Genomic DNA, 15,332 nt, shown 5'->3' with positions numbered 1-15,332 from the left:
ATCCACCCCGTATTCACATGTCGATTTGCCAAGCAAGCTCCGAAAGAAGTAACAAGGAGAGCAGATAATCCCTCAGGTCATTGTGGATTTACTATATCAAGATCATATGACAGGGCACAGAAAAAATGGTCACTTGCTAATACTTGGCCGCCATTGCACAGTTGGTGTGATATTTTCATCACACAGTTGTATGGGTGGGAGGCTGCTTTAGAAATACTGACAGATGATATAATGACAGGAGCCCCACCTGCTCTGTACAGTAACTGCCTCCATTTTCTCACAGAAGACAGGTACCGTCCTACAGAGCAAGTTGGGTCATGGCTCACTCTCTGCACTGAGTTTTCATTGAGCAGGCTGGCAAGAGCCCTCGTGGTGTGTTGTGAGGACGTTGTCAGTGTAATTAATACCCATAGGAGAATAGGAGATAATTATAGATTGCATAAATCACTTGAGAAGAATGCTGACAGCGGTTGGGATTTTGTCATGTTAGACGCATGTTGTTGAGGTACTTCTAATCAGTGTAAAAGCCTCCTCTCACAAACCAAAAACATTTCAACTTTATCCAGAGTTAGTATGCTTTCCTATTTTTTATTCCAATTATTTCTCAGGAGGCTTGTATACTGCAGGTTACAGTTTTACAGCTGCCCTGCTTTAATTCAAAGCCTGCAGGACTGTTCTCATAACAGAGCAGACTTGTGCTTGTTTATGAATGCTCCTATTTTATTCCATTTCGGCATTTGGCTTATATATATTTAAAACATGTCTTCAGAGTTCGGGAACTTTAAAAGGCTGTTCCCTTGAAACTCCCCAGAATGAATGGTGTATAATTACGTATTTTATTTACTGTACATATGACGGAAAATGAACCAAGATTTAATTTGGAAACATTAGGCATCGTAAAAAATAATATTTTTGTTTTTTCATTTGCAAAGGTTTTTTCATTTGTAAAAGTATTTTGCAGCAATCTCTAAACAGCAGGGATTGGAAGTCAATTTAATTCCTTATCATAGCTTCCGCCATGTTAATAAAAACAATTACAATTAAAATTAAAAGTGTTAAGTTTGGTACTTTGGTGTACAGTTGTCATGGTTGCATGTGTATACAATGTACTGTGTTCAGCACTTCTGGACAGCTTGTAATTTACCAGAAGTGCAGTAGGCATCTGAAACAAATACATACCACTTAATGTAGAATTACAGCTCTTATACCATATATGTATTTGCCAGCTGACTTTGCTAAGCATTGAACAATGTTTCTCAAGAAATTAGAATAGTGCTCTTTGGAACAGGGTGAGTTTCATTTGACATTATGTAATTTAGTTGCTATGCCAGGCAGCTGAATTATGTGCCAAGAATAGCCTTAGTTCGCAAGTGGGAGACACTTCAAATGTGAAGGGACCCTGTCTAAATTATATCCATGGTACCAGGGATACCTGAAGCCTGCACAGGCAGTATGTGTGAAGGAGGCCTTAAAGAATAGGCCTCTCATAAAAAGGCAATAAAGTCATTTTCTATTGAGACATTAATAATATTGTTATAGGCTCATATTGTTTAGTACAATTATAAATACCTTATTCTAAATAAATTTGAGCTCAAAATGTTTCCTCAAATTACTGAATTACTTGACTTCTGACAACCCCAACAATGCATTGCATGTTGTGGCATACTAATGCTAACACCACAAGAAGCAGGTCTGTCAATATCATAGACAGTAGAAAAAATATGGACCTGGTGTCTGTGACGTCACCCACTGACGGGGAGCCCTTATATGGGCATGAAGTCCGACCGAGTGTAGCATGTCCACTAAACCTGTGAGACACAGTGACTCGTCAGTGACGTGACCTGTCCCTGATTCCTATATAAAGTATTACTATTTTGTCCTAATAAGAGAATAACCAAACAAATCAGCACATGGGGAGACAGTAGGTAAAAAAATAAAAAACACTTTTTAAAACTACATTTTCCTGAATATAAGCTTTGACTTATATTCAAAGGGGTGGCTGAAACACCTGCAGTACTGTACCAGTGACAGTATCTATACTGCTTACAAGCCCATTAGCTGGCTAATTAGTTAGCAAATGCATTGCAAGCACTGTTGTTGCCATAGATTAGATTAAAGTTTCTGTCAACAGTCGGGTGCAGTTACACAATTAACAATGACCATTTTAGACCAGGATCCAGTTGTTACACACAGCTGAGGTAATTCTAGTAAGGTCGAACCTGCCTATGTGAAACCTTTCGGATTCAAATATTAGTAAGTGACAGCAAGCCACCTTGAGGACGAAGCATGTGACATGGCAGAGGACAGTAGTAGACGGTCAGAAATATTTCAGTCCCCATAAACCCTATGTTGTTCACATGAGAAGCCTTTCCCCTCTAGGACATACAACCACTATCCTGCCAGTACAGGACTGGTTTAGCATTAGCATTAGCGCTGTGATTATGATTAACTATCATAATCCCAATTATGATAATTGTGGCAGAGCCCCTGCCATTTTCACTCAAATGATTTTTGTTTTGATTGTGTAAATGTTGGGCCACCATGAAAGCATGACATCCAGACTAGGAAGAAAAACACACAGTTTGCTCTCTCTGCAAGCAACCAGTGATAACAAGGGCAGCTGTTTACATTCTCTAATGCCTCGTTTTGACCTTTTTGGCGCTGTACTGTTTATAATAATAGTATTAATATAATAATCATCAACTAAACCTAGTGTGCTGACATCTGTCTGTCTCTGAGTTAAAAGCTCAACATTTGCCATCACTGCCCACCCTCAGAACATCTCCCAATGTTAAAAAGATGACTGAATGGCAAATTTGAATTAATTGAGGCGGTGAACCATTGTCCTAGTTATGCCTCAAACAATTACAGTACAGCAGCATTGCTAAAGATGTCTGGGCCAAAATTGGCAATATTTCCCATCGACCAACAACCAAACAAAATTATACAGCAGACCATTTGCATGAGAGACAAATTAGAAAATGATTAGTGATTATTAACACTTTGCCTATATTGCATTTAGCTCTGAAGGTAGGCTACTGTCGGGAACCTTCACTTGAAATGTGGGGTAAGCAAAGTGCATGGTAATGTGGCTGGAATGTTAATCAGCACATTGTCAGCCAATGTGTCAAGTCTAATCAGGCACCCATGTTTACAATTCTTTCACAACAACTGGCAAAATCATAGTTCATGTGTCTCCTGGTGATATCAGTGTGGGAGAGTTTGTGTATTTTGTTAATTTATGAGGTGTTCAAATAGCCATGGTAGACTTGTGAAGAAAGCATCCTGTTTTCAAGTGTCTTGTGAAAGAATTAGGCTTGCCTGAGTGTCAGCCGCAGCCTGTGAAGAGGACTGTCTGTGGGGAAACTTTATGGGCCAAATGTATGGGCAAACTGCTTCTGCTTCTAATGTTTAAAGATAGCCACTGATCTCTGTTATTGATAGAATTACAGCATTTCTTTACTCATGGCCATGCAAGCTATATGGTGCTAGATGTACACTGTCTGAAAAAGTAAGATTCTGTTTGCTCAAATATACTACCTAAAATCCTTAGGGAAAAGAATATTCCTGTTAATAAATGTCTGTAGACTGGATGTATTGCCTCATTATGACAATAATCAATGTCAATATTTGACAGAACCATGACCACTCACACATCATCCACTCATTGTATAACTAGGAATAGGTGCTGCCTCATATTAACAAGGGAGCAGCTATTTTTTTCTTTTTTTGCTATTTGCTCTAATAATATTGCATGGTATTTATGTTTTTAAAGCTTAATTTGAATACACTTCATTAAGTATTATACCACTTCAACACCCAATACCATTCTTTACTTCTTGTTCAGCTGCCTTTGTTCACAAAAAAGGGTTTAAAGAGTTAACAAAAGCATCCCTTAAGTCCTAGAATATTACATATTACAATACAGGATTCATGTATAATATATACCCATATAATTTCACCTTGCTCTAAAATAAATAGTATAAATGAGGATTCAATCTGGTAGCCCATCTGAAAACTTAGGAAATTAATTAGACATTGCAGCTCAGCTGAGCAGCCAATGAAATTCCTGCAAAGACTAATGCTACTCTGGCCTTGTTGCCTTCCTGTTTCTAGGCAGGAAATGACTTTGGGGACCATTTTACAGGCAGCAATTTGTACATACAGGAAGCCTGAGCAATGGGTCATCATTTTCAGACTTCCCAAAAAATGTAAACAGAACTCTTCGCACCATAATTGGGCTACCTTTTTTTTTTTAATAGGACATTCTTTTAGGACTGGTGGGAATTATTAGCCATTAATTTTATTTTGAACTGAGTTCAAAAGTTCATTTGTCCTCAGCTTTTACAGCTTTTAAGTTTCAATTCATTGTGATCACAATAATAGCTATTTTGGAGGCATACATTGGCTATATTAGTGTTTTATCAAATAAAAGACATTAATACTGGGTCCTTGTTTTAATGGTATAACATGGTGCATGTAAATAAATAGGTCAGAAGAATAATCAGTTCATAAAATGTTCATGTACTTCCCATAGAATGCTCATTGATATTATAAATTCAAATATTCTCTGCAGTGACAATTAATATTTGCTGTTGTTGTTATGCTGTTGCCTTGATGTATTATCTTTTACAATCCTATGTTTTTAAATGTACAGTGTGTTGAGACGTCTGTGAAATGCATTTTAAATAAATGATGACTTGACTTGACAATATGGTCTCGAGCGGGGTTTCTTAAAATATGGGTTGGGTCTCAAAATGGGTCACGGGAGTATATGAGTTGGGTCCCAGAATGAGTCTGCAGTCCACTAGGCTATGCTGGTATGTGTACTTGATGGGTCCCTGAAAGGTACTACATTTCAAATTTGGGTCAAGATACTAAAAAGGTATTTTAAATTTTGGTCCCGATATTTAAAAGCTTAAGAACCAGCGGTCTAGAGATCTGTGTCGGTTTTAAATGCACACTTTGACATTCACACTGACATATTTACTTGTTGGTTGGTTTTGGTTGTTGGATTACAGAGCATGTGAATTCATATCTCTCGTTCCAGCCACACGTTTCAAATCTCAGATCCCCCCAGTCAGCAGGTCTCTGCTGGGCTTATGTTACATGTGGCGATCAGCCGGAGCCAACTCACAAAAGTCAGACTGATCCTGAAGACCAATACATTGAATGTTCTTCTGGTGAATTACCATGACATTTAAGGCAGTCCAGGGCTTTGCTGAAGGTGGGGCGCACACGTTTTCCAATCACGCCTGTGCTTTACCAGTCTAACAGGTATTTTCAGCCAAACCATAAATGCCCTGTTCAACAAATCTACTGTTTTTTGGGATTATTTAAAGCAGTGGAAAGGATGCTGCTTTTGCATGTTGTTAAGAGAAACATATGAACCTGACAACAGCTTTATTTGGGCACAGTCACTTATTTTCTGCAATGTAAAGGTGTTGCAGTGCTTAGTCACAAGACCAGAGTCTTGATTACAGCACCATCTGGTAGAAACGGCTGCCTGTGTGCGACACCTCTGTTAATGAAGCCCGTATTTCTGTCCAGAGCCTGCCTGACAGCCTCCAGGTCTGCGACTGCGGCTTGTTTTTAACAAGAGCACTCTGTATGAGCCGAGAGACCTGCGTCATACTGTTCTGGAGAAAAGGACCAGTGTTTGACATCTAAATTTCATTCATGACAGTCATAAAATCTAGCATTTGTTAGCATTTATATGTTTTTTTACACATAACCTGATGCCACAGGAGCAGTTTTTTCCATGCTTGACAATTGTGATGAAGTGTTAAGAAACAAGAGCCTTACACAATTAAATCATAAAGTTTTATTTCTGAAAGGAACACAAAATGAAATCAACCATTCTTTCACACAGAAACCTCACCTTGCAGTAGAAAAATACCTGGCGGTCAGACACCATGTTTATGTTTCGAACTTGAACATTCACAACATACACAAAAGCTCACAAGACATTTACCATTCACAAAAGACTTTCAAGTCCAGGGCATTTGCACTTTAAGACAAACCTGCTTTTCCTCTAGAAGGACGGAAAAACAAATAAGAAAAGGCAATGGCTCCATTTCAAACGTTTCCATTGAACTATCATCCAATGGAACTTATTCACTTTTTCCTTACATACTCAAACTTTTCAAAATGAACATTCCTAGTTCCTTCACAATCCTTTCTCCAGTTCAAAACGGATAAATCACATGCCATGGATTCAAAATGCAATACAGAGAAACCAGCTGATTCCGAAATATAGCAGCAAACAGGTAAAAGTTGGTGAAAAGTGCATTGCTTGTGTTTGTACTGTATAGGAAGTCTTAAAACATGGATGCATTATGTGCAAAAGGGACAATTAATTTTTTTGTCATTTACAGCTAAATATCAATGTTCCTGGGGCATCACAAAAATCCTTTGTCCAACTGTTCCTATCTGAAAGTTGATAATTTACAGATACCGTGAATTAAAAACACCTTCAATATGAAGGACTTCACAGTGTACCAATTACCTATCTTTCACACTCTGAGATTCTAAAGGCAGTTTTCAATCAGTGCAAAATCATCCTCACTGTGTTCATTACAGTGACATTCACATGGCTTAGCTACATTAAGCAAATGAATGCCACAATGGGTGGCAATCAATACTGTAATGAAACAGAGGGAATTTCAAAAGGTCAGGTTTCTAAACACATGCTTTACAGAGATGTTTAGCTAAGGGAAAAAAGGCACTTTCCACATAAAAAAAAAAAAGTTTCACTTTTTGACCCTTTCAGATAAAACTTTTGAATATACAAATCTGTACCTTGCTGATAAAGACATTTTATACAGTGACCATGAGAAGTATAGACTTCCAAACGTGTGCTCGACTTCTCGTTTCAGGAAGCTTTAACTACAGTTTACATTTTCTGAAACACTATTGCTTTGTGTACAGGCAAACTGAAAATCAGACACAAATACAAAGGTAGGCATCTATCTTATGACATCACATGATCTACTGCGTCTTAGATTCATGAAAATGCTTTAGTTCACAGCAAATAAGATTTGGAAATATATTACAATCTTCATTTCTGTCCTTGCATGTTCTAAGTAACCCTACATGTATTGCCTGTTCTAATATTGCTTTTCAGTAGAATCAGAACACTTAAACACTTTGACCTTGAGAAAGTCAGGATTAAGATTGCTTGCTACTCAAACATATTTGGAATTTAGCTGGGTTAGGTTCGCAACTAAAAAGAGCACAGACATTTGAGAATGTACTCTGTTGACTTCAGTAGGATCACATTAAACAGCAAATCATATAAAAATGAGGCAAAAAAACAGTTTGAGCCTCCTTATTTTTCAATTAGCAAAACAAAGATGTGGGCGTTTCCTCCAAAGGGCCCAGAATGCTCAATTCTGCTGGCGTCTACGGTTCGAGACATAGTACAATGTCCCAGTGTTCCCTTAAGTCCATTTCAAACAGATCTGAAGGACATCTTTTTAAAATAAGAAATCACATACGATACACTAGGATTCCAAGATGTACATCTACACTGTTGTGTTTTCTCTTCATGCAAAGATCAGAGCTTGTGTCTCTTCAAGACTTGTCAACAGTGTTGTGTGAAATCACCAGTAGGGGGCGGCGTTTTCAATGTGGCCCCAGCTTTGCCACTCTGGGAAGAATCCGCTCGATGTCCTTGGGCTTCCGAACTGATCAAACTCCATCTCCGGCACTTTCATCGGGCTCTTGTACTCAGGTGCTTTCGTCGGGACCACAGGTTGGCCTTGGTCACCGTCACACTCAGCAGGGATCAACCTGTAATTCTTTTCATCGTTGTTGTCCCAGTATGTCTGAACATGGGTTTTGTAGCTTATGCAGAATTCAATTTGCTCATCAGGGGGGACAGCATTCAGCAGATCAATTGTGAAGGAGAAAGTGTCTGTGTCTGGACAGCCATATACATTGTTCATGAAAGTGCAGGGAACGTCCGTGTGACTTTTCCAGGAGTCAAAGGTTACCCGGATGTGGACAGACTTCTCAAAGCTAACGTTTCGAACTTTCACGGTGCCAGCGAGCGACCTCTCCTGAATGGTGCAGTTCTCCAGACACACCAGGTTCTTTTTGAGGCGGTTCCGAAAGTCCAGGTAGTCGGCGGCAGGCTGAGGGAAGTCCAGGATGAAGTTTTTGTCCTTGTTGATTTTCAGGCTGACGGGACCGTCCTCAAGGTCACCCAGGTCAAACTGCAGCTCGGAGAGAGGGTCCTCCTCGAAGTTGGAGAAGATGTGGATCGCGGTGAGCGACATGCCTTTGGAGTCGGCAAACACCACTCGTTTTTTCCCCTTGGCCTTGGGGCTCTCCCAGCCCAGGCTGGAGGCCTCTACCTCCTGCTTGGAGATGATGCAGGGCCTCAGGGGCTTGTACCCGTTGACCAGGTTCCTGGCCCTGCAGTCGTCGTACGAGCTGAGGAAGCTCCGCAGGGGGGGCGAGTGTGCCAGGCAGATCCTCATGGCAACGTCTACAGGCATGATCGGGCCCGGCATCGGTCTGGGATTCAAGATATGCAATACCCTGAAATGAGAACAAACATGATTACATTGAACCATGTCTGTGGAAATTAGTGTTACAACTTTGAGACAGATGTGAGAAACAAGTAGAAGGACATAATTAAGTGCAAATGATTTCAGAGTGGTATTAGGACCCGCTATGTGATGTTGGCAATACAGACCACATCCACTTTCAATATGATACTATGAAAATATGTCGGTTGTCGGTTACTTATTCATAGTGAAAACATTTAAGATCATTCATCAGTTATTCCCTATCATTTTCTTTTATTAAATTGAATTGCTGAGTCACAATACATACAGTGCACGTAAGACTTTGGAATTATCTTCTTTTTTTTGGCTCAAAAATAATCCGGTAAAATGAAGTTATTCATTTTATGTTATATTAAAAAATGATGCACACCATCAATAACTGTAATTTGTTACAACACAGAAGGCGGGCTATATTTAAATAATAAAACAATGTGGCAAATCATGCACTTTGAATAACTGTAACTCATAAACTAAAATTATTTTATATAATTTTAAAGTGTCTATTTTGCACACCAAAAAGTATAGGCCTATTTTATTTACCTATATTCGGTTGACGAATCCTCCTTCAAACTTTGTAGCTAAATTAAACTGCTTATTCACGGTCTTCAATAGATAAGTGGAAGTCGACATTTTTTAACTGTGAATATCTCATTCTGATATGGAATGGAAAAAAAAAACTTTTCGCGATGAATTGAAACCCAATTGTCATCGACTGACTAAATAATGTTACATCAATTTACCAAGCTGGTGTCTCTGACGCACTTCTTAATCTTACCTGGTGCAATTCATCGGAAAGTGCTAAAATGGCCAAAACTCCGGAACATGAAGACACTGCAGCTGAATCAACGATTGAAGATTCCGAAATGCTATTTTAAATGTTTTACCGCTCACTAACCGATAGTGTGGTTTCAGGCTGTCCCTTCTCACGCCCCCTCCTCGGCCGCTGCACTTCACTGGCACTGTAATTCTGAGCTTTCAATCGGGATATCAAGTAGATTTGCATACTTCTCACGTGAAGCCAGCAGACAGCCAATGGCAAGAAAGAGAAAGTTTGCAATAGAGCAATCAGCGAGCAGGACTGGGCTGATCACGACCCAGTTGACAGGAAAAAAAAAAATCTGACGTCGACGTTTCCACGGAAGGAGGCGGGAGGACGTCTGATACACATTCCCTCTGAGAGTCGTGGTAGACCTCTGCCGGCCGGTTGCTTATTTGTTTGCAACACATATCCCATGGATCCATCTCCCGACTGAGTACTGCTTTCCTCTGAATTGTTATAATTTAACCGAGTAAAGGTTGCAGCTGTCATCGTCAAATAGATGCTAGTATTGTTTGTGGAGGAAATAGTTTGTGTGTGGGTGTGTATGTGTGTGCGTGCGTGCGTGCTTTCGTAGCGCGCGACTGTGCGTGTTTTTTGGTGTTTTAAAAGTTTACATGTTATTGGTGTGCAGGATCAGAATTTCCGTCATCTGGGGGAGTTATTTTATTAAAAGAAAACATTGTTATATGCCACAGCGGATATTACATTCGAAGGAGAAATGACAACCGTCTCAGGCATTCGCTAAATTTCCGCACCATTGTTTGTGAAAAGAAAACAAACCTTCACATGATGTGATTATCAGATGTGTCCAGGTAGTAATAATCCAGAAATGAACGCAAACAAATTCTTGAAAGCTTGTGACATTTAAAAATATATATAGGCGTGAGCATTGTATGTGCTATTGTAGTGTAAAACTGTAATAATCAAGCTAAGGGGATTTTTTTTCTCTGTCCCAGGAGAGGGATTCAGTGTATGTTTATATGTGTGTAAAGTGTTTACCTTGGTGCACATGTTGTGTTAGTGATATAACCGGCATTACCCACACTGACTTTTCATGAGGTCAGTGGTGGCATTGCAGGCCGGAGGAGGCACTGAGTTCCAAATGCCATGTCGGATTTCACATGCTGTGGACGATATATTTTAGGAACATGTTTTCTGAGTTGCACATGATGAGGTACCTTTTACATTACTTCTGCTGTGCCAAATTCAGAACTTGTCTAGCCTACTTCCTAATATCAGCAGTGAAAGGGGCATCTCAGATTCTATTTCCCCTTTCACAAACTGCTCTCATAGCCTTTTCTCTTTAATAAAAAACTCTGCAGTTCTAGTAATTTCTGTCTATTCCTCTATTTATTTGCATGCATACAATGGAATGTAAACACAAATTAATTTCACTGATTGTGTGATAAAATGGGGGAATAAAGTGTGATAAAATGTTTTTTCCCTTCAGAATTGTAATTACCAGTCCTGCAGGTGTTTACTAAAATACTAAACAGTATTTAGGTCACATGTTAATCATTAAATTTTAGTTTTCAAACTGCAATAAGAACTAAATATTTACCTTTGAAGGCTGTGCACTGATGCCAGCCACTCTCTTAGGGACTTATTAAACAATTTGAGCTGCTGATTAAAGTCAAAATGCCCATGCAGCTAGCTTTGCAGGTATGTTACTGGGATGAAAGAAAGAAAACAACCTTTCTTTGTCTATGTCTATGTAGTTGTAGGGGTAGACAATTGTTGCACATCTGCTGTGAGCAGGCTTCAGCACTGTGCTACCACTTGAACTAAATTTCACATCATGGTGCTTGGGGTTGTGAGTAGCATGGAGGCCACTGTGCCAATGACAGTTATATTTACGGAGCAAGAACACTTCCACTGACAGCTTGGTGACAAAGGAAAATGTCAGTTGAACAGTGGCCATGAATTCATAATGTGTTGGCTTTGAAGATGTAAATGACTGCAATTTGTTGGATATCTTCTCCTAGATTTCTGGCAGGACTTCTCGTGGCAGAGCCCAGCAGCACTGGAACGAGTGGGTAGCTATGTCTGCAGTGGGTGGAGAGAAATATGGCCGCAGCTCTCAGCAGTAAAAAGAGGATTGGGGGAAAGGAGATGTTGTAGCTGTAGAATTTTAATGTCCTTGAAGTCTGGGAAGGCTTCTTAGGACACGACAACTGGTCACCTGGAATATTAGCTAAACTGAATATGATTTCATTCAGCTTATCTCCTGCAGTGTAAATAGTGATTCAAAAGGTGATTTTCAAAAGGTGCTTTTTGCAAATAATTATTTTCTATGCATGAAAGTGGTGCTGCTGAGAAGAAAAGGAAATATAACCAATTGCAACCAAATGGACTTTATATAGACGGTATGTTTTGTAAATAAAAAACTTTAACTTTTCTTGTGATACTGGTGCAGTAAAATGTCACAGGGGAGACTAAGCACCAACTAAACACTACCAACAAAAAGAGATAGAACACATATTTTGTGGTTTAGCATGATGATCTATGTGCTGAAATGCTCACCTGTTGGATAAATAAAGATACAAAGCATATGAACTTTGCTGCTCAAAAGCTGAGCTCTGTTATCCCCCCAGTAGCCAGCTGGCAGAGTACCAGGCACGTACACACTCACTGCTGTTGAATGCACTGAGTGCTGGCAGTCAGGAGAGGAGAACTCCGGTGCTGATTGGTCAAGGTACTTCCGAGCAGGAAGTGCACCGACAGACTGCCTGTGTTGCCTGATAAATTGAACATGTGTCCTTTAGGCTATGGTCTATGATCTGTACGGCAATGCTATGCAGTTAAACCTGTGGATACGTTTTTAATTTTGTTAAAGTTCAGGTCTAAATCTCTGGGGGACAGGTGACAGGTGTGACAGGTGGTTCTGCCTGTAGCAAACGCGTATCTCCATTAAAATCTCGCATAATTCAACTACTTTCATCTTTAGTGTACAATTTCATATATAGGTAGATGACACTTAGAAGCCCCTTAGGGTTTCTAAGTTTCATATATAGGTGGATGACACTTAGAAGCCCCTTAGGGTTTCTTTTCTATTGTATTGCATTTTATGTGTCATATCCTTTTATGTTCTTTTGCGCTCTTTTGTGCAAATAAATCACATTAAATAAAATACAATCACATTAATGGCAGACGCCCTTATCCAGAGTGACATACTGTTGATTAGACTAAGCAGGAGACAATCCTCCCCTGGAGCAATGCAGGGTTAAGGGCCTTGCTCAAGGGCCCAACAGCTATGCGGATTGTGGCTAAACTGGGGATCGAACCATTGCGGGTCCCAGTCATGTACCGTAACCACTACGCTACAAGCCACCCATTATATGTACATTATAACAATAAAAAATAAGAAACTAATAATATCACATTATGCAGCACAGAATATAAATATCTGTAAATGAATGTTTATTAAGAGTCTAAAATGTACATATCCAATTATATTCAAACAAGCAGATCACATGGACATATTGTTAAATAGTAATATTAAATAGTAGTACTAATCTAAAGTTGTTGTTTTAAGCACCTCACTGTGTGAAATGTTACTTCGGGGTCAATGCTGCCAAATGCAATAAATGATTTCCTTACTATGAAAGGACAATGCAGGGTGGATACAGCATATTTTGGCCTTGGTTCTTAAATGTAATTTGGAGAGACTCAACCACCTCCATGCAACCTCAAGTAACTCCAGTTAAGAAGTTGGTTTAAAAACGATTGTCCAAATTGCCTCTTGTTCCATTGCATCAAGTATATATTTTGAAATGTCTCACAAGCAAATGCAGAGCTGATGCAATAGTTTCAAAGAGTTTCCTATTGATGTACCCTTGTAGTTTCAACCTTGCAGTTCTGATATTTTGGTGGTAAAATGTAATGGATAGATCAGCTTTTAATAAAGACATTCAATGCACACATAGAGTGGCACATACATTCAGACACATGAACACAGGCTGCATATTTCAGATTAAACATGCTCCAGGTCTGCATTGTTTATGTATTGGTATTGAAGAATGCCTGATTATTGCAGTATATTGTTTAATAAGTTGTTGTGACATGGGCCCAAACATACGACATAGCAAGCTGGCGCCTGTAGTGAGAATTCCACAGTGCTTAACTTGGCAGCCAGCCTGTGAGGGAGACCAACAAATATGGAAGTTTCAGAGTGGAAAGTTCCCGAAAGCGTTTTGGATGCCATAATTCAAAAGCCGACCTTCTGCAAATGATAACAATTTACAATAAACTGAAAAACAACCACTAAAATGACAAACTGTGTATGTGCATAGGAAGTAAAGTTAACTTTCATGAATTAATGCAATCTCTGCACACCTAGCATTTGCAAACCAAATTCACTAAGATTTCAGTCACTAGACCTGTCCTACTACTATGCAGTATACACTGGATGCACCCTGTAGAAAAATAAGTGTCTTCCACCCATGCATATATAATTAAGCATGTAAAAATAAACTGTTATAAGAGCCTGCATTGCCAAATATGCTGAAAAGTGCTATAGTCAGTGTAAGATTAGAATGAAATGCTTTAAAGTGCAGTATATGCAGATTATATTTTGCCCAAATGGCAATAATTGTCAATATATCCATTAATAAAGATCCAAATGTACCAAACAATCTATTCCATCAAAATTGTCTTGGATTGAAAGGACTGAAATTAATGCTAAAAATACATGATTTTGGCAGGTTTAACGTACTGTCAAGTATAAGAGTAGTATTTTACAAAACAGACATTTGTGGTTCTAAAACCATAGGTTATAAATATAAACAAAGTTACAAGAAACCTTTCTAGCTCTGCTGGTAGATTGAACATGCAATGTATACAGGGGAAATGAACCCAAGAGGGTGCCATGAATGTTGGCACTGAAAGGAATTTCTTTTTTTATTTCACTGAGCTTGGACGGGAGTTTCTGGCAGGTCATCCACTGCATGAAAAAACTGCGTGTTCAAAATCGTGAGGCAAAGGGGATACTGTTGGAACCTTTTTTTAACAAGTGGTCTCTCAAAATATCTATTGATGTTTTCCTTGTTGGTTTACTTTGGATTGAAAACAAGGGGGTGTGTTCAAGGTGAAATGAACTGTGACCAATCACAGTCAACCCCATGTGGTGTGCAACTTTAGGGGTGGCATGATTGGGTGCCATGCACGTGTGCTGGACTGTGGTAGACCTGTCATTGGCCATGGAAAATGGGGTCAAAATTGTGTTGTGAGGGAACAGCTACAAAAATAGACTCACTTTAGAAATAAAATTGAAATGTGTCATGGAGAAAAAGGTTACAGTGATACTATCTCCAATAAGATACACCATTTGTCCTCTATTTACTCTTATTCTACAGAAGTATAAAACCTTTGCCCCAATACTGCCACAATATGGCGATGCCATAATGCTTGCAATACCTAAACTTTCTGTTTCAATTACATGCATTACCATGCTATCGTTTATGGTAAGAAGTCTTAATGTTCATAGTAATACAGTAATTTTACTGTGCTTAATATTCACAACATTAAAAAAAGGAATATATCATTGGGATTTTTATGATGCATATTCACAGTACCATATTCATTATACGGATTGTTGTACATGGCATTCTTAAAGCAAATTCATAGCAAGCTATATTTTTAAATATAGTGCAAGTATTATTAATCATTATTAATGATAATAATAATAATAATAATAATAATCATCATCATCATCATCATCATCATCCTCATAATAATAAAAATATGATATGAAAATTAGATATGACTTATAAAACTAATAAAATACAAAAGCAATACATTCTAGTAATCTATATTTATTAAGAAAAATATTGCTTTATGTATGTAGAGCAGTCATTGTAACCAGGATCAATCCCACTGAAGTCATACACGTCTTTACCGCCACCTGGTGTATACTCCTAACACAATTCCCAGACCTT

The 15,332-nt window shown here is 38.8% G+C and overlaps 1 protein-coding gene across 4 annotated transcripts; it reads right to left on the bottom strand.

Moving 5' to 3' along the window:
• Positions 1-5,809: 5,809 nt before the first annotated feature.
• On the bottom strand, positions 5,810-9,528 carry ppp1r3cb (protein phosphatase 1, regulatory subunit 3Cb). Of its 4 annotated transcripts, none has more exons than XM_061231386.1 (2): positions 9,472-9,528; positions 5,810-8,547 (listed from the first exon to the last, which is right to left on the bottom strand). In XM_061231386.1, the coding sequence occupies exon 2, from the start codon at positions 8,517-8,519 to the stop codon at positions 7,605-7,607; it is 915 nt and encodes a 304-aa protein (XP_061087370.1). In that variant the 5' UTR covers positions 8,520-8,547; positions 9,472-9,528; the 3' UTR covers positions 5,810-7,604. The 4 variants fall into 4 exon arrangements, with proteins under 4 accessions (XP_061087370.1, XP_061087368.1, XP_061087369.1 ...); XM_061231384.1 differs by having other exon boundaries at positions 5,810-8,584; positions 9,352-9,524; XM_061231385.1 differs by having other exon boundaries at positions 9,352-9,524.
• Positions 9,529-15,332: the final 5,804 nt, after the last annotated feature.

Source organism: Conger conger, chromosome 2 (assembly GCF_963514075.1).
Source record: "Conger conger chromosome 2, fConCon1.1, whole genome shotgun sequence".
NCBI classification, from domain to species: domain Eukaryota; kingdom Metazoa; phylum Chordata; class Actinopteri; order Anguilliformes; family Congridae; genus Conger; species Conger conger.
The sequence above is the reverse complement of the archived record's forward strand: the minus strand, read 5'-3'. Positions and strand labels throughout refer to the sequence as shown.

Excerpts from the sequence above, each read along its gene's own strand:
- ppp1r3cb (XM_061231384.1), bottom strand. The coding sequence starts at position 8,582 with ATGGTTCAATGTAATCATGTTTGTTCTCATTTCAGGGTATTGCATATC.